General features: G+C 45.4%; 1 protein-coding gene across 2 annotated transcripts in view; it reads left to right on the top strand.

The window, feature by feature from the left end:
• The window catches only part of LOC146797846 (acylamino-acid-releasing enzyme-like), a 286819-nt gene that overhangs the window by 170628 nt on the left and 90428 nt on the right, over positions 1–25763 (top strand). For both annotated transcript variants that reach the window (XM_085625045.1, XM_085625046.1), the window contains exons 15-16: positions 14021–14109; positions 18027–18165. In XM_085625045.1, coding sequence (XP_085481171.1) covers positions 14021–14109; positions 18027–18165 — 228 coding nt within the window. The remainder of the gene's footprint in view (positions 1–14020; positions 14110–18026; positions 18166–25763) is intronic.

Genomic DNA, 25763 nt, shown 5'->3' with positions numbered 1-25763 from the left:
ATAAATACAGACAGAAATGTCAAAAAAATAAATACCATAAAACAGGGAGCCCTATTTATGATTAATTCTATACATTGCATTGGTAGTCACAAGTATTGTCAGACTGTATACTACTTTATTTCCTTGCAGTCTGGTTCTTGAGAACCAGTCATCCTTTCCTGTAAAGTCATCCTTTCATGTGGGCAGTCCTTCACGCTCATCCACACTACATCCCTCTGAGGATGAGACGCCAAACTGGATGGCTCCTTAAGGGCGCCCTTACCTTCTACGTTCATGGGCCTGAGGAGGTAGATGTGGATGGATTTGTGTTGGTAAGTAACTTCTGTCTGGCAAATCCTTGCCAATTTTGTGAATTAAATTTATCTGAAGTCAATATGGATTATTCTCATATCCGTGACAAAGAATTGACAGGTGCTGGAGAAGTACCTGAACTTTGTTACTAGAAAGAAATTGTTAATGATAGCCAGGTCAGAACACCACTTCAGTTCCCATCCCTGTTTTCACAGTTGAGGGATCCTCAGGACATAAGGAATGATTACGTTTTTCTGGAAAAGCTTTGAAACTAATTACTTGGAGTCCTGTGGTAGTAGGCAATCTTTTCAAGCCCAACAAGGTTTTCAGTATACCATAGATAGATTGTCCTGACTAAGCATGTCACTGAGCTAGATCAGACTACTAAGGGATCATTCAGGATTCCAAAGCCAAAAGAACCAGAATGATCTTCATTCCCAGGAAAATTCTGCGTATCCAAATTCCTTTTTGGTGTGCTCTCCCAACCTTATAAAAAATGCAATTCATCCTCTTGGTTTACATACGGTGCACCGAAAGGAGACAAAGAGCAAGGTTTTAAAAACAACAAATTACTGTTCGCAAACATTAGAAATTTAAGAAAGTTTCAAGAAAGAGTAGTGGCATATATCATGCCATTAGTTCTTGTGTTAGATGTCATCAAGCATTGACAATTGCTGTTTTATTCTCCAGTTGTTAAGCCTATGGTACCTCCTTTTAGAGTTGATGAGTATGTCAGGTTCAGAAAAGATCTTGCTGGTGCAGTGGGTACGTTTTTTGTCAAAGCAGTCTACAGTTCCATGACTTGGTTAGCCTCATCATCATATTCAGGCCAGAGCCATCCTTTTTTTTTTTTTACCAATTTCTCTAATATAGGAAAGTGGATTATTGAGTGCTGTGGTTGTGAGACCTCCCCATGTAATAATGTCACAATTTCTGACAGTTCCAGGCAGGTTTCTTTAATAATACCCATAGCTCAGTCTGGTGTAGCTGTGGCACAGAGCAGTCAGGCTCAACCAAAGCAAAAAGTGTAAAGCGTTTAGTAGTTCCAAAACAAAAGGTAATTAAGAAACATATCACAATAATATTCTTATCTTAACTTGGACACCAAAACAACAAAATCGATTAAGGAAAATTGGAGATATGATTTTTCAGAGTCAGTAAATTATTTTTATGGAACCAATCTTTTTATTATTAAAGGAGAGTCAGAATCATGGAACACAGCTGTTTGCCTACAATCACTGACTGGCAGCGTTCTCTTAACTCGTATATACACAGCTGTGCGCCTACAGCCCGGAGGCCGGCAGCGTGGTGTGCCTTAAATCTTGCTGAGTCTACTTTGACATCTCTGACTGATAATAGAAAAGCAAAACGACAAGAAACAACCCTCCCCCCAAGTAAATTCTTTTTAAAAGATTAAATAACTCATTGTAGTAGGTTGAGCAGTTGCTAGCCACTTAGCTGGTAAAGCTACTCTTAGCTTGGATGGGCCAAAATGGAGTGGGGTACAGTCGTAGGAACCACTTTGTTTCAGGGATACAGTTACCTATTGATTTTCAGCAGTCCTAGGGTCGTCCATGTCTGTTCCTCATTTGACGCAGTTCAGCCCATAAGTGGTCCTGAAGTTGGGGATGCAAGATGTTGAGTTGCTATAGATGCTGATGATGTTGCAGTGATGCAATGAACATTCCTGCGGCCACCCTGGTATCCATGAGTATTGAGGAACCTCTCTGTCCTCTGGTCAAGGTCTCTGGTGGTCCAGGGGAAGAATTCAGTGAAGGTCCAGTGTTCAGTGACGGGCCTATTGCCACTGGTAACTGGTATCCCGGTTTAAACGGTCTTCAGCGGTTGTCTGTAGGTGAGTGTTTCTTTTTTTGTAGAGCAAATAGAGCCCACTTCGACATCAGTGACGAGTCCCACAGACTTGGGGTCAGGGCTGTGTCGCCCAGCAGGCACTACGTCGTCCAGCAGCGAACAGCCATTCCTGGTAGTTAAGCTTTTTTCTTTTTCAAATCTTTTTATTAAGTATTTTGAACAACAACATTTACAACTATTGCACACCCCCACCCACAGGTTCTGCATTGAGCATTGAAAAAAGGGAGAACAGAGTAATAATTTTGGATGTGAGGTGGTGTACTACATCATACTGGATTCAAACGTGTCTTCCGTTGTCACAGTGTTGCCCTTCTCCCGTTTAGCTGCCAGAGTCCCTATTGTTTAACTGTGAGAGTCAAAACATTGAGCGGAGGTATGCAGTGAGGACTCATGCTCTCCATATCACTCCCTCACTTCCCTGCAGGCTCCTGCCTTTGGCCCCATATCTTTGCATACTTTTGGGAACCACCCCCTTGCCCGGTAGATAGGTCCTCTGCCAGTCTACACCATTCTATATTCGAACTCGATTCTTTTATGTCCGGGGCATCTTCCTTACCCCAATAGAGCATAATGTCTCGCCTCACCATCGCTAGGGGCATATTGCAAAGGGCCAACATGTATCTTCCTAAAATACAAAGGAATCATGTTAAAAAGAAAATAGAATTTGGGGAGTATCGACATTTTAACTAAGCTTGCTCTCCCGAAGATTGTTAATGGAAGATGAGACCACACGGTTATCAGCCTTTTATTTGAACCATAGCTTTCTTAAAATTTGATTCCAGCAGTTTGTCTAATGAGTAAGTTATTTTTATTCCCAGATATTTTATGTCTTCTTTTATCGCTGTATGATTCTCTTCAGTATTCCAGACCATTATCTCAGTTTTATTCGGGTTTGCTTCATAACAAGCAACCACCCCAAATTCTATTATTAACCTTTCAAGGCTCACTACTTCAGATGCTAAGTTTTGTGTGTAAACCATGATGTCGTCTGCGTAAGGGGGATCATTTTTTAACCCAACCACCACACACAAAAGGGCTAATTTGTTGCTCCGTCCCAATTGTCCCTGCAAATGGTTCAATATATAAATTGAAAAAACCAGCAAAAGAGGACAGCCCTGTCTTGTGCCCGAGTAATCGTAAAGCTGGGGGTCAAACTACTGTTTACCATAATCCTTGCGGCAGAAGCCCTATATATCCCTACAAAATCTATTACCAAAATTATAAAGGCTTTACATAAAATAGGGAAATTGCCAGTTCACCCTGTCGAAGGGTTTGGTTGCGTCTAGAGTGATGATAGCTAACAGGATCTTGTGTTTTACTGCAAGGTCTGTTGGGCCAATAAGTTCATGACCTAGTAAATGCATTTGTCTATCATTAACAAACCCCTTCTGGTTTTCAACTTCCCACTCACTTTGTTCAACCTAGCAGCGAGAATGGTAGCGTAGAGTTTATAATCCTAGTTTAAGAGAGAAATAGACCTGTATGCATCACAAGCCTTCGGATCCTTCCCTGGTTTTAAAATTAGGGAAAAGGCTTCTTCCCAAGATTTTGGTAAAGCAGCCTTTTCCTTTCAAATCTCCGTGAACAGCTCTATTAACATTGGGCACAGTAGATATGTTAATGTTTTATAAAACTCATAGGGGAGACCATCAGGTCCCACTGCTTTGTTCCTCTACAAATTCTTTTTTCTCATTAGAAAGGTTGTCCACCCTCTGATCCCCAAGCCAACTGTTAAGTTGAGCTAACACGCATGAATCCTCACTATATAGTTCCTGATAGACCTCAACGAAAGCCTGCTCTATCTCCTGCCTCAACCTTGAACTATTTTGTGTTTCTCTGTACGGTATCTCGCTTATATCATTCTTTACGACTTCTACTTCCAGGCCACACTTTTCCTGGCAATTTCGCTGTATTCAAAATGTGCTAGTTTACTAGCTTCCCAATGCTTTTGCACCCTTGCTTCTAGTATGGCAGAAACGGAGCATTTATATTCGGAGATTTCCTCCTGACTATTTTCTGCTGGAATTCCCTCTCATGATGACTCTGTCTTTTGACTCCAGTGTCATAATCTTCCTTTCCAGCTCTTCAATCTGACTCCTATATACTTTCCTCTTTTGCGCTGAGATATTAATCAGAACCCCTCTAATAAAAGCCTTATAGGCGTCCCACACAACATCTTTCGATGCTGTATTTTTTTTTTTTTAATTAAAAAATGTTGTCCTTTACAATCATATATTGATTACGGCCTGTTCATTTAATAGTGATCTATTCAGAGTCCTTCTTTTTTCCTGGCTTACCTTCACCACTATTAATTCTAACACTACAGCTGCATGGTCAGCTAAAGGAGCAGGAAGATGTCTTATATTTATGACCTCACGTCTAAGGATTTATCTATTAAAAAGAAGTTGATCCTCAAACAAAGTTTATACTTCAAGTTATGAAAAGTAAACTGCTTTTCAGTTATATGTCTAGCTCGCCAGACATCATAAAGACCAAATTGTTTCATAACGGATTTAATATATCCTTGCATTTTAGGTTTAAATCTTGCATGGCTATTACTTGACCTATCCAGCTGATAGTCCAAAACAACATCAAAATATCCAGACCAGATGATTGGATATTGGATTTGCAACAGCTCTGAAGCCAGCATTTGTAAAGGCTCCCTATCATCCACATTTGGCCCATAGTACCCATTACTGTGTAATGTTTACCCAGTATTTTCACAGCAGCTATAACCCATCTCCCCTTCTTGTCTGCTTTCCAATGGAGAACAGAAATCGCAGTATGTATTTTTTATCAGCACAAGAACTCCTTTTGTATGGGAATTTTACTCGCTAGTGATCATCTGCCCAATTCAGCTCTGATTTTTACAAATCTCCACACATTCGTACCTAGATAGATGGGACTCCTGGAGAATAATTATTTGGGCGGGAACATCCTTTAAATATTGAAATATTTTCTTTCTCGTCCTTCTTCCAACTCTCAACCCATTAATATTCCGGGACAGGGTAATTCCTTTCATGCCATGAATCGGAGAGGCTATCGCTTGGTGGCCCATTCGGGCTTCACCTCGGGCTCGCGGGGGGTGGGCATCATGATTAAGAACTCGCTCCCATTGGAGATTGATGAGGTGCGCCATGATGAGAGGGGACGTTACACTGGCTTGGTGGGTAGAATGGAGGGCAGAGTGGTCGTTTTTGTATCAGTGTACGTTCCGCCGGGGTTGCAATCTACCACGTTTGCGGACCTGGGGCGCCTCCTCCTTGACCTCCCGGATGGGCTTCTGGTAGTTGGGGGGGACTTTAATGCGGTGGCTTCAGGGTCTGTGGATCGTCATCCCCCCAGGGACCTCCCCCGGGCGCAGGCGTGGCTGTCCGGCCTCTTAGATACACTAGGATTGGTAGATTGCTGGCGACTAAAGCATCCCGCTCAGCTGCAATACACCTTCCACTCGGGTGCCCATGGTAGCCTCTCGCGGCTTGATTATATCCTTGTTCCTGCGGCCTATGCTGGGAGGGTGGGAGAGGTGCGCCATTTGGCGCGGGGTATTTCAGATCACTCCCCACTACTGCTGCATCTGGACGTCTTCCCGAGGGGGGAGGGCAGGGTGGCCCCAATTAATGCCTGGTATCTGCGCGACCCCACTATTCGAGCCGAATTGATCAAATCCTTGCAGCGGTACTTTGAGGAGAATGTGGGGTCTGTCCCTTCTGCCATCTCCCTTTGGGAGGCTTTTAAGGTAGTTCTCAGGGGGGAGGCCCTCTCCTTTATCTCCCATGCCCGGAGGCGCGAGCGGGAGGAGGTAACCCGGGTGGAGGCCGAAATTACTGAACTAGAGGGTGCCCTGGGGAGCGGGGTGACGGATGCCACATTGCATGTTTTACACCTCAAGCAGGCGGCCTATAGGGCCCTCGTCACGGAGACGGCCAGGGGCCTCAGTAGAGAGCAACAGGGGCGACTGTATGATGTGGGTGATAAGGCTGGTAAATTGATAGCGTGGTTGGATAAAAAGGAGAGAGCGAGTCGTGTGGTTCCGTTGATCGAGAGGATGGATGGTGTATGTGTCACCGAGCCGGACGCCATTGTCTCCTGCTTCGCGGATTATTTCCGCGAGGTGTATTCCCCGGTTTCTCCCTGCTCGGAGGAGGATTCCCATGCCCTGCTTCGGGACATCGCGCTGCCCTCCCTTTCGGTGGAGGACAGGGATTCGCTGGACGCTCCTCCCACCTCGGACGAAATTGCCCTTGCTATCCGCTCGGTCGCATCTGGCAAGGCCATGGGCCCCAATGGCATTCCTATCGAGCTGTACAAGCTGCGACCGGATGTGCTGGCGCCCCACCTGCGCGCGATGTTCCTGGCGGCCTGCTCGCGGGGTTCCCTTCCGCCGGACCAGCGTCTGGCCACGATCGTGGTGATCCACAAGGAGGGGAGACCCCGTGAGCGGGTCACATCCTATAGGCCTATCTCGCTCTTGAATGCGGAGCCCAAAATCCTCGCCAAGGTGCTGGCCAACCGGCTGGTCGGCGTGGTGGGCGACTTGGTCCACCAAGACCAGTCCGGCTTCATACCCCATCGTAACACGGCCCTTAATCTGCGACGCTTGCACGGGGTGCTCGCGCGTGTCCCGTTCGTGCGGGAACCGGCCATCTTGGCGTCCTTGGATGCCACCATGGCGTTTGATACGCTTGAGTGGCCATACATTTGGGCGATGCTGGCGAAGTTCGGCTTCGGACCGGGCTTCATCAGCTGGGTCAAATTGTTGTATTCCGGCCCATTGGCGCAGGTGGTGGTGAATGGACGAGTTTCGGCCCCATTCGCACTGGGACGGGGTACGCGACAGGGCTGCCCCCTGTCACCTCTCCTGTTTGCACTGGCCCTGGAGCCCCTGGCGGAGTGGCTGCAGTGGCACCCTTCCATCCGTGGTCTCCGTTGGACCCCCGAGCATGAGGACCGTGTGTCCCTCTACGCTGATGATATCCTTCTATATCTCGCCTCCCCGCGTGAATCACTGATCGTCCTAGTTGATGTTTTGCGCTCATTCGGTCGCAACTCAGGCCTCGTCATCAACTGGGCGAAATCCTGTGTATATGTGCTTGCCGGGGAGGCTCCGGTCCTACCACGGGACTGTCCGATCCAGATCGCCTCCCAGGGGTTTCGGTACCTGGGTATATATATTACTCTGGACCCGGAGGCCCGCTACGAGCGGAATTTGCTGCCCCCCCTCCAGCGCTTGAAAGAGGACGTGGTGCGTTGGCGGCATCTGCCGCTTTCGCCGCTTGGCCGAGCGGCCTTGTTTAAAATGATGTCGTTGCCGCGCTTTCTGTACGCTCTCCAGAACACTATGGATTTGGTTCCGGCGCGCTACTTCCGAGAGGTGGAGAGTTTGCAACGTCGCCTGTTCTGGGACGGGAGGCCACGTATCGCCTTGGCTAAATTGACGCTCCCGTGGTACGATGGGGGGGTTGCCCTCCCGGATATTAAACGGTATTACTGGGCCTCCCAGCTAGCTGCGATTAATCATGGCCTTTACGGGCCCGCCCTGAACCCGGCCTTTGAAATGGACAAGATGCTCCTGCCCGGTGGCGACTACAATCGGGCGCTTTACTCTGGCGCGCCGGATCCTCGCCTGACGGGACCGACGCATGTCATGGTGCGTGTATGGCACGCGGCTAACGCAGCTATGGGGTGGAAGGACCGTTTGACCCGGGCGTCACCGCTATATGCGTCGGCGAGGTTGGGCTCCTTGTGGACCTCTAAGGGCTTCGAGAAATGGGACACGATCGGCATCAGCACAGTGGGAGATCTCTGGACGAGGGGGGGATTCAAAACTTTCGAGATGCTGCGGACGGAGTTTCAGTTGCAAGGCAGTGAGTACTTTCGGTACTTACAAGTCCGCCACGCGCTGGGCTCCGTCTTCCCGGATGTCGCGTCCATTCCGGAGTCTTCCCCCCTGGAGGACAGAGTGCTGGATGGTCATGTCCCAGACAGCACGATCTCCCTCATATACAAAAAACTGATTAACGACCGATCGGGCCTGCTGACTGGCCTCCGCGAGGCCTGGGTTGCCGATGGGCCGCTGCTGCCAGCTGCTTCACCAGCTCCGTCCCCCTAGCCGACCCCCTCCCCCAGCCATGGGCGCGTGGTTCCCCAGTCCCTGATCTGTTCTCATTCCCCTCTTCAGAGTTCGGCAATTGGTTGGGGTTCCCCACTTAAGGAGCGCGTGCTGTCACTTGGGATTGCGGGTTGCCTTGCGGGTGTGGTTGTTTTCGTGTTGTTGTGTTTTGACAAAAGGAAACCGTATTGTTGGTTTGGAGTTATGTGGCCTGCACTACTGATATCTCCTGATTTATCCTTTTTGCACCGCCAAGAGATTTTTCTGTATGTATATCATATGCTACTGCTACTCTAGCGGCCGGCCAGACGGTTGTAGGCCCATACTTGTAACTATTTGAGATTGTAATAAACGGTTTCAAAAAAAAAATACAAAAAAAAAAAATATTCCGGGACAGAATCAGTATGTTATGATTAGTCATGATTAATCATCATATTTATATTGCAATAGGTGCATGAACTCTCAGCTTTTAAATATTTCAAGGCAGTAGGACATTTTTAAATATTTGTTTCCCTTGTGCTTCCCGCATCCTCCCTCCCCCCTGGATAACCCATGCCCTCCTTTCTTGGCCTTCCTAGCCATTTGTGCCTGTCATGGGAGAGGTGAGTGAACCTCTTGTAGTGTAGAGACAAAATGAAAAGGAAAAAAGGAAGTAAGAGGAGACGAAACAAATATAGGTGGGCCGAGGATATCCGACCAATACGTGATGACCTCTTTGACTGTTTCTCATATCCTAAGGCAAAAACCCCCTGCTACATGCATGAGGACTATTGTGTTTTTCCAGCAGGGCATCCGCATCCTCATGATCCCTTAAATTATACATTTTATTTCCTATCATCATTCGAAGCAAGGCAGGGAATTTTTAACTGGGCAGTTCCGCCTACTGTCCTGAAATCTTCCATTCTTTTTCCTAATTCCCATTTCTTGGTTAAAGTTGCATGCGAAACATCTGATCTGATATTGGAGGAAAAACCTTCTCCGGACAGCAGCCCAGCCTCTAAAGTAGTATTCAACAGCCTGTCTTTGATTGAATATGTGAGAAAGTGAGCTATTATTCTGCGGGGCTTCGTTTTCGCCGGGTCCTTCCTAAGTGGGTCTTAATGTATCCTCTGGATGTCTCACATGAGATCCTCCACCGAACCTTCCGCAGCTCCACTCGAATTTAACACATTGCAGATGAAAGATTTTAAATCTCCTCCTTCTGCGCCTTCCGGGACATTTAAAATTCTTATATTGTTGTGCGCCTTGCTTTATTTTCCAAGGTTTCCAGCTTGTCTTGGCTCTCATTAAGCTTATATTTCAGGCTATTAAGTTCTTTTTTGTCCCTGGTGGTCTCTTTCTGCAGATCCGACACTGATGCTTCCAAGACTTGTCTTCTTTGAGATAACGACTCCAATTGTTCTGCCAACCCTTCACAGACCCATTGGATTTCCTTTTGATTGGCTTGAGAAATCGCAAGCCCACTTTTCACTTCCTCAGCAAGTGATTTCATTATATAACCCGGTGGATGGCCTCTCCCTCCTGTCTCTATCTCTACCAAAGGCTTTTTTCAGGCCACCTGTTGCTGCGTAAGAGTCTTGTTCACTTTCTTCACCTGAGCCCTCTGCAAGCAGGCATTGATACTTAATTTGTAAAATTTGAAGTGCAGGTGCTCAAATCTTTGTCGGAGGCCACACCTACTTTTCTTTGGCTCCACCCACTTCCTCCACTGGCTCCACCCACTTCCTCTATTAGCTCCACCCACATTCTCAACTGGCACTGTGAAACGTCAGATGAATTTCAGCAAGGGAGCCTGCCTTCCTCATAATAAGGTTTTGATAGGAGGTTCCCCTGCCCTGTGAACATTTTGAAAAAGATTAAATCAAAAGTGCATTTAAAGCACAATTTTGGAATAAATTAGATAAAATCACTAATGCATTGAACAGGGACAATAATTTCAGTGCTCTATGTGCTGATTTGGGGAAAGGACAATACCGGGGTAGGGTATGCCCTTTTTAATAGTCCATGCCTGCCACCCGGCGAGTTCGTAGTGGGAAGCTGACCACTATGGTATGGTAACAGAATATGTTGTCCGAATATAATGCAGGCAAGGAAATGGACCCCTTGCTGATGCCGGCTTGATATAAAAAAAAATAACAGACATAGTTGATGTGCAGTGAGCCCCTCACACCTGTCTTTGCACTAGTAATGCCGGGTCTGGTGGCTTAGTGGACTAATGCGTCCACTATAGGGGCCTGTGTTCAACCACATGGCCAGAGCTTCAAACCCCACTCCTTTCATCCTTCCAAGGTCGATAAAATGAGTACCATTGAGTTGGTAACAATAAACATCTGTTATTCAGCTCCAAGATGCCCTTGGTTCAGCGTGTGCTTTACAAATATACATGTTAAGTTATGTAACAGATGTGTCCCTGCTTACCGATCGTCAAGGTCCTCATTTTACCCGTCTTTTCCTCTCTCCTGACTATCTTTATACCTCCACCCTCTCAGCTTCTTCCTCCTTTTCACTCTCTCCATCCTATCCTCTTTTTCCGTCTCTCACTTCCCTCCTCTCTCTCTAACTAGGTTCTCATTCATCTCCGTTCAATATGACATCCTTATTTCTGGACTCATTCTCTTGGTCGTTCTTTGCCCCTTTTCCTCATCTTTATCTTACTTCTGATCCCTCCCACCCAGTATCTCCTTTTTCCATTCAGTCACTTATTCCGCTCCTCCTCTCGTTTCTATATTTCACCCCCTCATTTTCCTTCGTGTTTTCTCTTCTCTATTGTACGTTTTTCCTCTGGTTCCATTTCCCCTGTAAATGAACAACAAGGCCACCGTTGCGCTGCGTTAAAAAAAAAAAGGAAATCTGAGCGGGAGGCCTTTAAAGTAACTTCAGCCGGTGCAGGGCAGGATGGGCACATCTGACCCACCTCTATGTCCTGGTGCCTCTGCACCGGCCGCACCACAGATAGCTAGGTGGGTCCCTGATTATTTAAGGAAAAGACAGGGAATGTTTCCGTTTTTGAGGAACTTAACCTTTATTTTCGAAGGCTAAAAATCCCTGGCTTTGTTGGACTCTTGCTCTTTTTACAATGTCGCCAAAGATGATTTTGGCTCCACAATTTCCACTGAGAAGCATTCATTGCATCAAAGCTCACTAAAATGTAAGGGGGAGCCACTAATTTAACCTTAATGGATGGAGTTATTAACCAAATGGAAATAACAATAATATACTTTTTTGCTTCCAGAGAGGCATTGTGTGCTTTCATTCCATGTATGTGTCGATATTTTGACTGAAATAAAACACACAGAATCTTTTTTTCCAATTTTGTCAGTGTCCCTGCCTGCAAGCACATCTTGCACCCATGCCACTGCGTAGGACCGAAAGCTCCCACATGGCAGGGCACAGGTAAGGCTGAGCCTAGGTGCTTTAAATCCATGGCTAACTGCGTAAATTTGCTTAGCTTTCTGGTGCTACCAGTATTCTCGCACGTTTGTAGAGGACATTGTTAAATTAGTGACAAGGAAAGTGCACAACGTATGAAGGCGAGCTTTACATTAATGCATTGTGCAAATTAAATGTTTTCTCGCGCACTCACAAATTATTTTAAGCACAACACTACTCAGCGAGCATATGCTTACTTGTCACTCACTTAATACTGTTCTGTACAAACGTGCGTGGACACGAGCAGCACCCAGAAGAAACTCATCCTACGCGGAATGCCAAGGATTTACTGTACAGCGCCTAGAGACGGACTGGCTCAGAGGCACGCCCGCAACGCACTTCGTGAACTGGGCTGCCTGGGGAGTGAATGGATCGGATGGCTGGGACCGGCCGGGCGCCGGGGTCCAGTTGAGTGGACGTGGGTGGCCGTGGGACTCGGGACTGGCTGGGACTCTCTCTGTTCACTGCCGGCTGCTGCGCAGCTAACTGTCTGTGTCTGTCTGATTGATTAGGGCTTGCCTTAGGCCTGCCAGGAGGCCCTGTCTCACCTGGTGCAGCTGTTGCCACCCTGGCTAACTCAAGGCTCATAACGTCGCTCACAACGTCGTCCGGCCGGGTTAATTGAGCGGAGCCAGTGAGTGAACGCACGGCCGTTGCGTTGAAAGAACCTCAACCACCGCCACCACGATGACTATGTGCGGGTATGCTGGGGCGTGGCTCTGAGGCGAATGCGCGATTGCGTAATCAATCCTCCACAATAATCTTAAAAAATCTGCGCAGCGCACAGCCTCAACCCCGAGAACCATAATCCAGCCCTGCCCAACAGTGTCCCGCCCACTGGGCCGGCGCCGGCGGTGACCCTGCAACACTTAGAGCCGCGAGCGAGCAGCCAGTCAGTGAGATGAAGAAGTGAAGTGACTACAGTGTCTCCGGAGTTGGACGAGAAGTAACACTTGAGAGTTCGTTCAACAGTAACACCGTCACTCACTGTCTGTGCCAATGCCAAGTCCCGTAGCGATAGCGAAGCAAGTAATAATTACTTGTATTGAAATCAATTACGTGCACCAGCGTCAACGTGTGTACTGTAGACCCGGCCCTGATAATTAGGTGCCGGTGCTAAGCACCGGAAAGCAACGGCACAAATTAAGCACTGCGGGTATCCGAGGCATGCCTGGTGCCTCCTCACCTGGTTTCTCCATCGCTTGTTCAGGGGACGTCATATTAATCCTAATATCTTGGTCGGATGAAGCGCCTCCAATAGGCATCAAGTAGTCTGCGGGTTTTAAAGGGGGACCACCCAACTTTTGGGTTCCTTCAGGGATCCTTCTTGTAACTTAAAATATGACCTCGGAGATGGAATGATTCTTGGGTTTTTATTTTTTATATTAGACATTCCTGGGTTTAACCTTCGCGGGGGCTTTTAAAGAGGACCTTTCCTTAATATATCTTCTCCTTTCCTTAATATATCTTCACCTCCGCCCTGTGAGGATACTAGGGGGGGTTTATTTAGTTTCAGACCCTTTAATTTTCACCTTAAACTTAACACGGGGTACTTCCAGTTCCTTCTCGCCAGACTCTATTCCCTGCCCGTGGTTAAGGGCACCCCCAAAAGCTTCAGTACTTCTCAGTGAATATGTATTAGGCTTACTAGCCCTTTGGCTTTTTCCCCTCATTAGCCAGAAAAGATTATCATTCCTACCTGAGGGAGGTTTCCTCAGAGGAATACTTTCCAATACTCCACTGTGTGGACTCAGCCACCTGCTGCTCTCCTCCACGAGCTCTGCAGAAGGGAACTGGTTGATTTACTCATGGCTCCACCTCGCTGAGCCTGTCCTGGCATGTTTCTAATGGAGTCCCGTCTCCCCAAAAGTAGGGCAAACCTCGCACAAGCACTCCCACTGTTTCCAGCGATCCCCTGCGTGACACCCCGGGCCCTCACCACCCCGAGCTGCCCTTCTCCAAAACATTCCCATTAACTCCGGGGCTCCGCCCACCCTCAACACAGCTCTGTTGAAACCGCCCATCCCGCTGACTCAGGTGAGGTCTTCTTGTTGAAATTAAACGTGCCTTGCCGTGTAAAGATGTTCAAAAATATTAGCCGGGTGTTAAGGTTGCGGCATTTTCCAATCTTTTACCGCCGTTTTCCCATTTCGCCTCCTCCTATTCCTCACGGCTCACGCAGACTCTCTAACAGGCGCGCGGACAGCTGCTAGCTGTCCGCCATGTTCTCCCAGATTTCACATGTTCTCTTGTAATTTGATGTCCCGTTTGAAAGGGTACTCTCTGGTTGTCTGACTGCCTTTTCTTTATTTTCAGGTCACCCTCCTGGAAGCTGGAAGCTACTAACCATAGACCGGGATCTCTTGGTTGCCAGCTTTTCCACTCCATCCTCTCCCCCAACTGTGGTATGCATATATATTCACAATTTTAAAACCGTAAAGCAAGTTTGGGAACAGAAATCTATTTCTTTGATTCAGTGAAGAGCACAGCTAATTAAGCCTGGTTCCACCATCATATGACATTTATGGTTTAAATTCCCCAAAATGATTGCGTTAAGTTTATGTAAGTGGATTGTTTTTTACTGTTAACATGAAGAATACGTAGTTGTAGATTTTATTATGATGCCCCTTCCAGGACCCCCAGGGAAAATGTTGGATGGGCCTGGTAGCTCATCCAACTTCCCCAAGTTTTAGTTCAATCACTTTAGGTCCATGTTTGCATAGCATTATTTTCTTAAGGTAGTGTGAAGGAATGAGTTGCCTAGGAAAACTATGATGGGCAAGTAAGGGTGACTGTGAGGATGAGGGTAACACAGTCACCCTTGACGTGTTTTTGGCTTACCCAGATTCCTCTGTTTGTCGAGCATGGACCTGCTTTCGAAACTGTTTGCGAATGCAGGTCTGTGTTTGCTCTCAAGGTGTCTAGACAAATGGCTGCACCTAAAAGTTATTAGGTTCTTAGTGGAAACCTTACAAATTTTTTTTTCCCCCATCCCAACAGGACTTTTAACTATTTCACTGGCATGGAACGCTACCATCCATCCATCCATTACCCCGCCCCCCCCCCCCCGAGACAGACATTGGATTGTAAGTGGCAGACATGAAGGTCTACTTAACAGCAGAACTCTATCACTTATGTTAGAAACTCTACTCTGATTCCATGATCAATTATTTCAGATGACCTAGTAGTTATTCACCCACAAGATGGGTTTGACTTGTGTCAGGGCATGGGATTTTTCTGCAGTGTGGAAATTGAAATTTTATGTCCATTTCCAAGCACAGGGGCAGTATTTGCTGCTTAAAAGCCAGTATGGCACCTTCTTGCTGGAGGCACCCTCAGCAGCCATAGACTGATAAGCTTGATTGGGGAAACTTAGCTGGGGCACATTACCTTCAATCCATAAATGTACTACTACTTGGTTTGACAAGGGAGAGCTTTTGCTAAGTTTAAATAGATGGCCAGGGCCCTGAGAGGACATGTCTTCTCGGAGCACGGGTAAGGCTGCCTCTTCTTGACACTTGTACATCTGTTCTAGTTGAGTTAGCTAGTACCTCTGCAGATACATGTGGGGAAATTGAGATGGAGTAGCTGCCTGCAGGAATCTTGTGAATAGTGATCCCCCTAGGTTCCTAGATAAATCAAGATGGTGTGTCTGGCCTCGGAAGTAAGAAGCTGACCATGGGTTGGTTAATGTTCGGAGACGCAATTTTGGATTTGTTCGCTGTGAAGCGATATTGCAGGGGTACTCTCTGATTTCTGCAGGAGATGGCTTTATAAATGGTTGCCCAGACACTGCCCACACCACTGCCTGGGGTTCACATGCGGAAAATCATTGACAGTGTAGTGCAAGTAGACCATGTGGTGTCCTAGGTCCTGTTGGTACATTACTTCAGGTCCTCCCGACTGTATGTTTGGCACTTCACTGGTGACTTTTGAGAGCACCGTGGAAAATTGCTTCCGCTTTTCTACCCGCGTGCTTTTTCTTATGCACAGATCTGTTACATCCACCAGCATGCCTCCTAAAGAAGATGGAGAGATACACTTGAAAGTAAATACGAAGACTAGAAACAAGAGTAAAGGCAATGGAGATGGCATACTTCAGGGAGAGGGCTGAATTTTGGCTGTGCTACAAGACCTGCAACACACCCCCTTCAGTATTGGGCAAGCCACTGTGACTGCTTTGGATAAGTGTTTTTCTTTAATATGGAAAAACTTACCAGGTACTGAAATGAAGGTCTCAAGACTGGAATATACATTGACGGAAATGAAGGAAGGACATACATCCTACTGGAAGTTCAAGGAAAGCCTTTGTACATTTGGATTAAAAAACTTTAGTGCAGAAGATGTGGTCAAAGGATAAGGGGATGCAGTGTCTGAAGAAAGTACCAGGTTAGGAATTGCAGTTTTTCAGAATATTGGTTTTTTTTGTTGTTTTTTTTTTGTCCTCATTTGCCATATCCCTCATTCTCTGCGTACACCGACCACCTAGCGTGCCCACCGGTAGAAGACATGATTAATTCCTCAACCGAGCCTAAGCACGATGACAATTTGGTGGATGATGGTAAGCCAGAAGAGGAGACACATCCCGACTGGATTTTAATACCAGCTATAGGATCTAAATGGAAAAAAAACGGAGATTGAAGACCCAAGATCCTTGGAGTTTATTTAGGCATAATCATTGGACCCGGGGGGAAAAAAAAGAAAAAGAAAAAAAAAAAAACGGCGCCCTATCTACGATGAATCAAAATGTCCCAGAATGCTCGATTTCCTTTGTTACCTGGCCTGGCTAAGTCCATCTTTGATGTCTCGATCAGGGACGTCAACCAGCCAGCATGCTGAGGCGCAGATGGGTCGACCCAGACTTTACAAATCTGTCTTCTAGCCAGAAGTATTGCATAGAATAAAAAGAGTCTGGCCTGGCCCGTAATATTGGAGTCTAAACCAAAAACTATTAATGGCAAGGTAAGAGTCAGGTTGGCATCTAGAATGGAATTCAGCGATGTTATTACTTCATCCCAAAACCGGGCGATAGAGGGGCAATCTTTGAACATATGAATATCCGATGCATTGGGAAGATTGCATTTATTACACTTTTTATTTTGCTGGTACTTTGAAAGCCTTAACGGGGAGAGGTAGGCCCGATGTACTGTGAAAAGATGATTCCGTCTAAACCATGCAGGTTTCACAATTTTGTATAGTATGGAAAAAGATTTAATCCAGTCCTCTTTGCAATGATAGTCCAGATCTTCTCCCCAAAGATCAGCAGGGAGGGTGAAATCGCCATCAATATCTTCGAGCAAACTCCAGTACCACAAGGCAACCTCTTTACCCCCCCTTTGCCGCTCTACCAGTAGTTGTTCCAAGTTGCTAATAGCCCCCAAAGGAACCCCTTTTTCGCCAAGAGCCCTGACCCAGCTTACAAGTTGTATATACTTAAATCTTGCCAATCCTGATCCAAATTGTTGCCTGACATTCTACTGATTTCTATTTTATTTTCAAAGTCAAAGCTGTAAAGTTAAACAAGAATTATAAGAGGCTTTACTTTCTGTGGGCGATGAGGACTTGCATATATCCTACTATTGACCACATGGGAAGGATGGTCTCCACGTGTGGCCAAAAGGAGGGTATTCCTTCTACACATGAGGAGGATACCCTGATGGAACCTTCGCCTTAAGAAATGCAAAAGTGTGGCCTGTTCCTCAGATATGGCCATATCTGTTCAGTCAGAAGGGCAGTGGCATAGCTTAACTTTCAGTATTTTGTAATCATTGCCCTCTATAATTAAATTATTGGGGATGCTATTTTTATGTCAAGAGTGTCTTATGCATTGTCATACGAAGCCTTTTTTGCCTTTGCTGTCGTCAAACCCCTCCAGCAATATTTTCCAGCAACCCTGTTCTCCTAAATAATCAGATCTGTTATGGCCCAAAAGAGCTTGTTTTTTTTGTCTAAAGCATTGATGTCAAATGTGGTCTGTCTCCTGCCTGCGATCTGCTTTACTGAATTAATCAGTTTTTGGGTAGAACCCATTATCTGCTTTTAGAATAGGCTTCTTGTTTTTATTAATTAATTTCCTATCCACCTTTTCTGCATAGCTGGAGAAACAGATATGTTACAGAGCAGAGAACTTTTAACACCGCTCACAGATATTTTTATATTTTTTAATGTTGAATAATACTGAATATATTACAATATTGAAGACACCGTGGTATGTATGTGCATATTTTAAAAATGTTATTCCTGTTCACTCAGCTGGACTATGAGTTTGGAGGCATGCAATAGAGATGTTGGTTTCTGTTAACTGGTCCTTATTTCCTAATAGAAAGTGGGATTCCTGCCTGATGTGGAGAAGGAGAATGAGATAACCTGGGTATGTCTTGAGGAAGATGACCCTGAGCTGGATATTGAATGGCAGATAAAGATCTTTACACCACCTACTGAACAGGAAAATCCCAAGTATCGTAAGTAGTAACATATTACTTGCACAGAATTGTATTCTTGTTTTTTTAAACCTCTTTTTATTTTAGAACAAACGGGTAGTAGGTTACATTACACCATTATTTGTATTACGTCATTGTATATCAAGGCCATTCTGCAGCAACGCATGCACAATATCACATAACATTGACACTTCGTCCATTTCTCTCCTACCCTCAAGGACCTACATTTAATCTTCCTCATCTTCAAATGTAGAGTGTCTTGATAGGGCCACAGGGTGGTTCATGGGAAGCCTCTGTACTCATTACATATTTTCCAGACCTTCCCCCACTTTTGAGGGCAGCCTCTGTTTTCGTAGATAGTTTTTTTGGCCACCATACACCAGTTCAAATCTCTCTCCCAGTCTCTTAGGGTTGGTGGCGCTTCAGCCCCCCCAATTTTGCGCTATATTCCTTTTTGCTATCATCCAGCCCAGCGTTACACCAATTTGGTCTCCTTCCCCCAAATCAGTAGCATCCCATACATTGAGCAGGTACCACTTGGCCGATTGTGGCAGTACCACCTTGAGGACCTTGTTCAGGGTTTGTGTTATCTAAGATTGGCTCATGTGGCAGGCCCATATTATGTGGAAGATTGTTCCCTCCTGCCCGTAGCCTCTGCGGCAGAGCGGGTCGGTATCTCTCCCCAGTGCTGGAAATATAAGCCCTATGCAGTATTTTGAGTTGTATTAGGCGGAAGCGGGTCCTAATAGCCACCTCACTAGGGGAGGCTAGGGCGTTGGGTCACTCTTCTTGCATGTCAGTGATCTGTCTCTCCCAGTTTTCCCTGAACCGGCTTAACATATCCGGAGCGTTATTCACAAGCTTCCTGTATGTTAGTGAGATTTGCCTTTCTGGGGATATGTTCCTCTAGTAGTCTGTTTTCTAAGAGAGAGGATTCTGGCAGGGTTCCCTCCCTGGGTATTCTTGCTCTCAGGGCGTGACAGAGATGTATATATTGGAAAGCCTCGGTGGGTGCCAATTTGTATGTTTTTTGTAGGGCCGCAAAAGGTATTATTCCCGATACAGAATATATTTCTCCCACTTGCGAGATATTCAGCAGGTCCCATTGTCAAACCCCTGCCTCCTACCCATGTCCCCCAGGTCCGAGTCCCACAGGGGTGTCGCTAGGGTGATTTTGTTCTCCCAGCCCAGCTTATTGAGTTTATAGTGCCACAGCTAGACCGTCGGAGCCACAGGCCCTTTCCGGGGATAGTCCCTTGGTGTAGTGTATAGTGCACGTAAATCCCCCCTGGCTGTAGGGCCAGGCGACCCATACGGATGGCTTGTTCTGTCATAAGTTGATGACTCCACTGGTTGATTACTGTCAGTTGTGCCGCCTGGTAGTATGTTTGTGTCTCACATTTACGCAAGTTTGAGCTATTGGCATTGTAAATGACAATGCCTTTTATTTAGGTTTTGGTTTTCAAAATATAAGTAAAAGGCATTGTCATTTACAATGCCAATAGCTTAAACTCGCGTAAATGCGAGAGCCCTTTTGCATTGCAAAACTTTGCATTGCAAAAGCTTTTTTTTTTTCTTTGGCGTGGCTTGCAGACTCATAAACCTGCCTCTTCAGCCCAGCCCTTGCCCCCACACAGCCTCGGAGCATGCGTTTGCAGCGTGCATTTACATTGCTTTCTTTTGGTTGATTCTGGTTTTTATTTTTTGGCGTTTGTTTACATTTTATGTAGGTCCAGCCATCTGCCATATACCTTATCCTTCGTTCTCGTGTTACTCTTTCCCTTTGTTGCTTTCTTCCTTGTCTTATTAATGTCGAGCTTTTGAAATGTTATGTTTTACTGTCTCGCTACATTGGTAATAATGTTGCGCTTTTGTGCCTGCTACATAAGTAAAACCAGCATTGGCATAGCCAATAGGTCTCGCCTTTGGGGCCTTATAAGTGTTTAGGCAGATCTATTGGCTTTTCCAATGTTTTTAAGCTGTGTTGGAGAGAAGTTCAGTATTAAAATGGTTAATAAGCTGTCACTAAATTCCAAGGTTTCTTTGGGGACAGGAGAAATAATGTAACTGCATCGCAGGGATACATGGCTGTAGAAACCACGCAAATTAGGAAATATATACATAATTGCCAACGATAAACAGATTCTGCAGCATCCAAATTCCCGACCCTCTCCCCCACACACCCATCTGCAGCAGAGTAAACTTTTTGACAGGCACAACATTGGCGGCGGCAGTACGAGTTTCCTCGCACAAAACCGTTACGGCAAAAAAGCAGCAAAGCAAGTAGATCTCACTCGCACACCAAAATGCATAGCTGTAACCAGTCCACGCCCCTGGCTCACAACATTCCTTTTATGACTGTTCTGCATGCCAAGCTGTAAGGCTGAGCACACACTTTCTCAAAACATTTGGTTCTCTATGACCCACCCCAAGAAAACAGACACTATCTGCCACCTTCAGAATCCGTAGCTCAGGCCACCTGGCGATATTTCACCGTGGTCACCATCACCAGACCATGTCATAGATCACAATACAAACTCAGACTGCCGCCTCTAGCCCCCCATTTGTCCACTCCAGCGACTCCGCTGAGAACATGATGCACGTTCAGTTTAGTAGCTGGCTCAGAAAATGGACAAGGTAATTATCGGTTCGAGTCTAAAGTATCTGAAAGGCCGGCTAGCATAGGATAGTAACTGCTGGCTCTGGCTTACTCCACATGGTATAACCCCTTCACTTGCGAGGAGGTCTGCCAGACACCCACCAGAAGCCACGCCACGGTCGAGGAGCCCAGCACACAGAGGAAGTATACATGTATTTACCCAACAGATACAGGCAACAGTCTTAAGCTTAAAAATCCTGAACATTGTAGCCTTCGAGCACACGAAAAAAGCTCATCGCTCAAACAATAGAAACATGATGCCGCGTTCAGATACATGTCCGTAGCAGCATGACACACACAGCAGCAGCAGCACTCTATTGCAGGAGGGCAGGAAGTAGCGAGGAAAGAACAGGAGACGCAGTCTCTCACCTTGATGCCAAGGGACTACTGTTAACTGGCCGAAGCAGTACTGTGCTCCCTCGTGGCACTAAATACGCAAAAGTAGAACAGAGGATCACTTGCTGCATTTAGATCTACCAGTCCCAAAAACGTTTAAAAACAGGAACAAGTCTTCTTACATTAACTAACTGACATCATTCTTACAAACATGCATCTTTTTCAGTTTAAATAACCTTTACAGCATTGGAAGAAAAAAACTTTAAATAAGGGCCGGTATTGTGGAAAGCAGTAGGATGCTCCCCTCTGTCAAATAAAGTTACATACACACAGGACTAAAATAAAGGTTATGCCAACATCTTCCTATCATTGATGGGAACTAAAGTCAGAACGGCCATCCATGAAAGAAACCACAGAAAACCAGTGGACACCATGAAAAAACAAGCGCGGCCGCGAAAGTGAAAGCGACCGCGCTGTGTTAATTAGCAACATGATCCAGGAATGCAGCTGGCACCCTGCGTGCCGCTGCTCGCTCCCGAGACCCAAACGCCATAGGAGTGAACGTTTAAAGAAAAGGCGGGACATGCACCCGTCTTTGGCCATTTGCATGCTTTTATTATTGAAAGCCACACGCAAAGGCCAATGGAATGTGTGGGAGTTGCCCAACCCACATTGAGAGGTCTCTGGGAAGTTTGGAGTGCATACAAGAAGCCTCCCCATAGTGCAGCACATGCGCGCTGCGCTAGGCTCGACCTTAAAACAGTTGTTTATATCACACTTCCAGATGCATCCTGACGGTAGACGAGTTCCTAAAGAAGTGTCCCACTGGCCCGCTGCTAAGCCTTCCTGCCTCACAAGCATTTCTGGCCGATCTGGGGCTTGTAGTTCTCCGTCCCCTGCCTCTCTCGTTGCTTTCCCCTCCCCCTCTCGTAGCTTGTGGCAGTCAGCAATCAACAGATATCATGGGCAGTGCCTCAGTAGACCCTAAAGACATACAGCAGTCCCTTGAGCAGACCAGGACTCGGTGGAGCGAACCAAGGGGCAGCATCTGGCTCATCTTTGTCTTCCACTTTTTGTTCTCTCCCGGATAATCTTCGTTCTTTCTGCATTACCGGGTATTGAGAACAAATTAAGGAACTGGGGGCTGCTCCAGCGCCTAAGCGCCACAGTTGTTTGCAACATTGTATGAGCAATTCTTTCTGTGACATCTCGTAAGCAAACAAATCTTTTTCATTCTTATGCCCATAACCGTTGTGGTTTAAACAGAGAAAGGGGAATAACGGGCAGAGGGGCTGGGGAATAAGGGTAGACTCTCATTATGTTGCACACACTCACCCAGTTCCCTCTCTCTCGTCTACCAGAACACTATTCTTGAGATATTTAAACCTCCTGTGTACTTAAATGCACTTAACTTAATGGATTTTAAATTTATAGTATCAAGAGCACAAATAGAAACAAAACTAGGCTCCATAAGGTACAACAAGCCCCTAGATTTATAGACACATGCATTGCAAGCACGCATAGATCTGCAGCAATATTTAGTAAATGATAATAGTGTACATGATATTGAACCAAAATACTTCTTGCTACAATAAATTGTCATGGTGTACAATGGTAATATTTAATTAATTCTCTAATCTCCCTCCTCCTATCTCTACTGTATATTAATGTCTCTCTAATCTCACATTCTCCTCTTCTGCTGTATACCCTTGAGATATTCAAATTCTTCTTGTATTCCATTTCGTCCACAGGATTTGCAGCCTTGATGTATTTAATTGCTTTTATAATATCTACCCTCCTCTACTGAATCAACACAATAACGTATTTGCATGTCTCTCAAGCACCTCTCAATCAACTTTCCAGTAGCCCCACTTTTGACATTCACTGCATCAACACTTCCGGGTGCCCCATTATATACACTACGGAGGGGTACACCCCTCCCACTCCTGTTTCCGATCTCAAAAGGACCAGTGTTGATGCATCTAATATTGTCAAGTGCGAAAACACAGCATTTGATATTACTGGGTGTGATTGTGCGCCTAGTAAAATCGATGTGGGTCCAGCAGGGGCTGCAGGCACAAGTGCAACATTGCCCCCTCCCTAATCCCTAGTAGGGCACCAGCAGAGTGTTCAACGCTCCTTCCAACAGCCCATGAGATTGCACTGTCCCCACATTGCCCACCCGCTCCCATACACCTCCTCCACAGTTGATTCATGCACAAACTACCTGACCTTCTTAAAATTAGTAGCTATTCACCATACCACATAATTCCACACACACACAAAAACGTGAAACGCCACACAATTCCACCACACGCAATTCTCATACAAACAACATAATATCACTACAAACATCATACATCCATTCCACTGCAAACACATAAACATACGTAAAAAACATTATCATTTACAATACAAATAGCTCTAACTTTCACAAATGTGAGACCGATTGCATTGCAAATGCTTGTTATTATTACTCTTGCCTCCTTTCCACATACTCTTTCACCTCTTCATCCTCTTGTGTTATATCTTATTTCCTTCTTTTAACAATACCTGTCTTTTACTTATTTTGCTCAGGTAACTACTACCTCTGATAACAAACCCTCTCCACCTCTTTTCTATTTTTTACATCCTGATGAAACAGTTGTCAGTTTCCTTTTCATTATATTTTTGTATTGCCAGCTTTCACACACCACAATCTGTCCTACACCTTTTTTTTCCTGATTTACTAATGTTTTTATCAATCTTTGAAAACACAAACCCTCTACTAATTGTTGTAGCTATGAACAATTCACCCTCTCTGAAAACAGCATTCAAAGACTTTGTCTTATTTATTTGATTATATGTATAACCTAAAGGTAGATTATTAGTGCTTTACACTATTAAAGACTCTTGAGTACAATTGGTTAAATGTAATACTGACAACTTAAATCATGTGGTAAGGACTCAGGAATATGAAGCATCGCAGTGCAGAATGGCTTCCAATGAAAACCCACAACAGGCCGGGTGGCACGAACGTTGAAAATTAATCGTATAAAAAGGAAGAAGCCTCGTTTGCCCAGAGACCTCGGGCAAACCAAAAATTACCCTTACCTCAGTCTACCAAATTTTAAAATATGTTCCTCAGAAGGGCTGTTTTTGTAATTTTTGGTTCATTGCACATTACTAACAGAAAACTAGGTTTCCGCTTTTTTATCTGTTTCTGATGCTAAAAATCTCTCATATACCTCTTCTATATTGCAGATAGGATTCTAAAGGCAGCCTAGGTTCTCTTGTTCTTAAATTACTCCTCTGCGTGTTATTTCTGTTCAGACCGTAGCGAGCTAAGGCCTTGTTTGTACTTGTAGGTCTTATTACAGGGACATTCTGGCATGTCTTCCTGTGTGGATAAAGGTGGTGGTTGCACCAAGCGTTTTCTTTATATCACGAATGAAGATGTTTATTCTGTCTAAAAAAGTTTTTATTCTTGGGAGAAATTGACTCCCAGAGTCTGTGTCTAGAGCTTGAGCTTTCTCCATCCTTAAATAGTTGTTTACAGCAGATGCATGATAAAAGCCTCTTCAAGTACCCTTGGATGACATTTATAGCACAGGTCAAGCTGAAGACTCCGTTCTGTTGAAGATGCTGGGGCGTGCACAGATCATCAAATTAAGGGCCAAACAACGTATACTTACAGAAATGGTAAAATATCAGCTAGAATTGTTGTTAAGATTGGAGTTAACTTAATAAACCCAATTTTAACCATTTTAAATCAAAGCAGGCAAGCCTTGCCAGTATGTGGATAGACATAGTCAAAAACAATTTCAAAAGTATCTTGATGGGTTTTTTACAATGGACAGACAGTGCTTTTAGTTGGACTGAACTGGCCTGTGGCCACAGATTTGGCCTATTGGCAGAATGTCTGAAGCTTAAGGCATGCGAGGGGCCTACTTGCCAATAATATTGGAAGATGGGTTGTCTGTCCAAATCTTGAGGTGCTCCTGCCAGGAGCAGGTCCTCCAGTGGCAAATGCAGCATCCATAACCACCACTTGGTGGCCTTCACCCAGTTGGTTCTCAGATAGACTTTAGTCTGGAAAACAATTCTCTCCAGCAGATGCATGTCATAGATGATGCTGATACAGATTCCTTGCCATAGCATTTTCTGACTGTGACATTGTCAGTAGGTTCTAAAGTTGATCAAAATGTTCCAGGCATGGGTGTTGGATACCTGCAATGGCCCAACCAGGATGTGAAGTTCTTTGGTGCAATGCGTCTGTGTTTCTTTTGGACAATGCAGTGGTTCTCTACTAGATGCTCGTGGTATTACCTGGGGAAGTTGAGCTTTTCTTCAGCAAGGCTCAGTGTCATTGTCATTCACTCTCAGATTCTCTTTAGTTTTGGACTCTTGCTCGTGATTTTATCCAGCCTGTCGAGAACACGTGCACTCTCTAGTTCTGTTTATTAGACTTTATTTGATTTTTGATAAAATCACAAAAGTGCACCTCAAGCTCTTTCAGACGTGAATAATAGACTTTGCTTGAATCCCCATGAAACCCAATATATCGTCCTGACAATGCCTGCTATCCACTCCCAACTTGAAGGTCTGGTGCCGTAGTTCTTAGGCACTGATTATTGAGATTCTA

The sequence above is a fragment of the Triturus cristatus genome, chromosome 9, assembly GCF_964204655.1.
Source record: "Triturus cristatus chromosome 9, aTriCri1.1, whole genome shotgun sequence".
Taxonomy (NCBI): domain Eukaryota; kingdom Metazoa; phylum Chordata; class Amphibia; order Caudata; family Salamandridae; genus Triturus; species Triturus cristatus.
The sequence above is the reverse complement of the archived record's forward strand: the minus strand, read 5'-3'. Positions and strand labels throughout refer to the sequence as shown.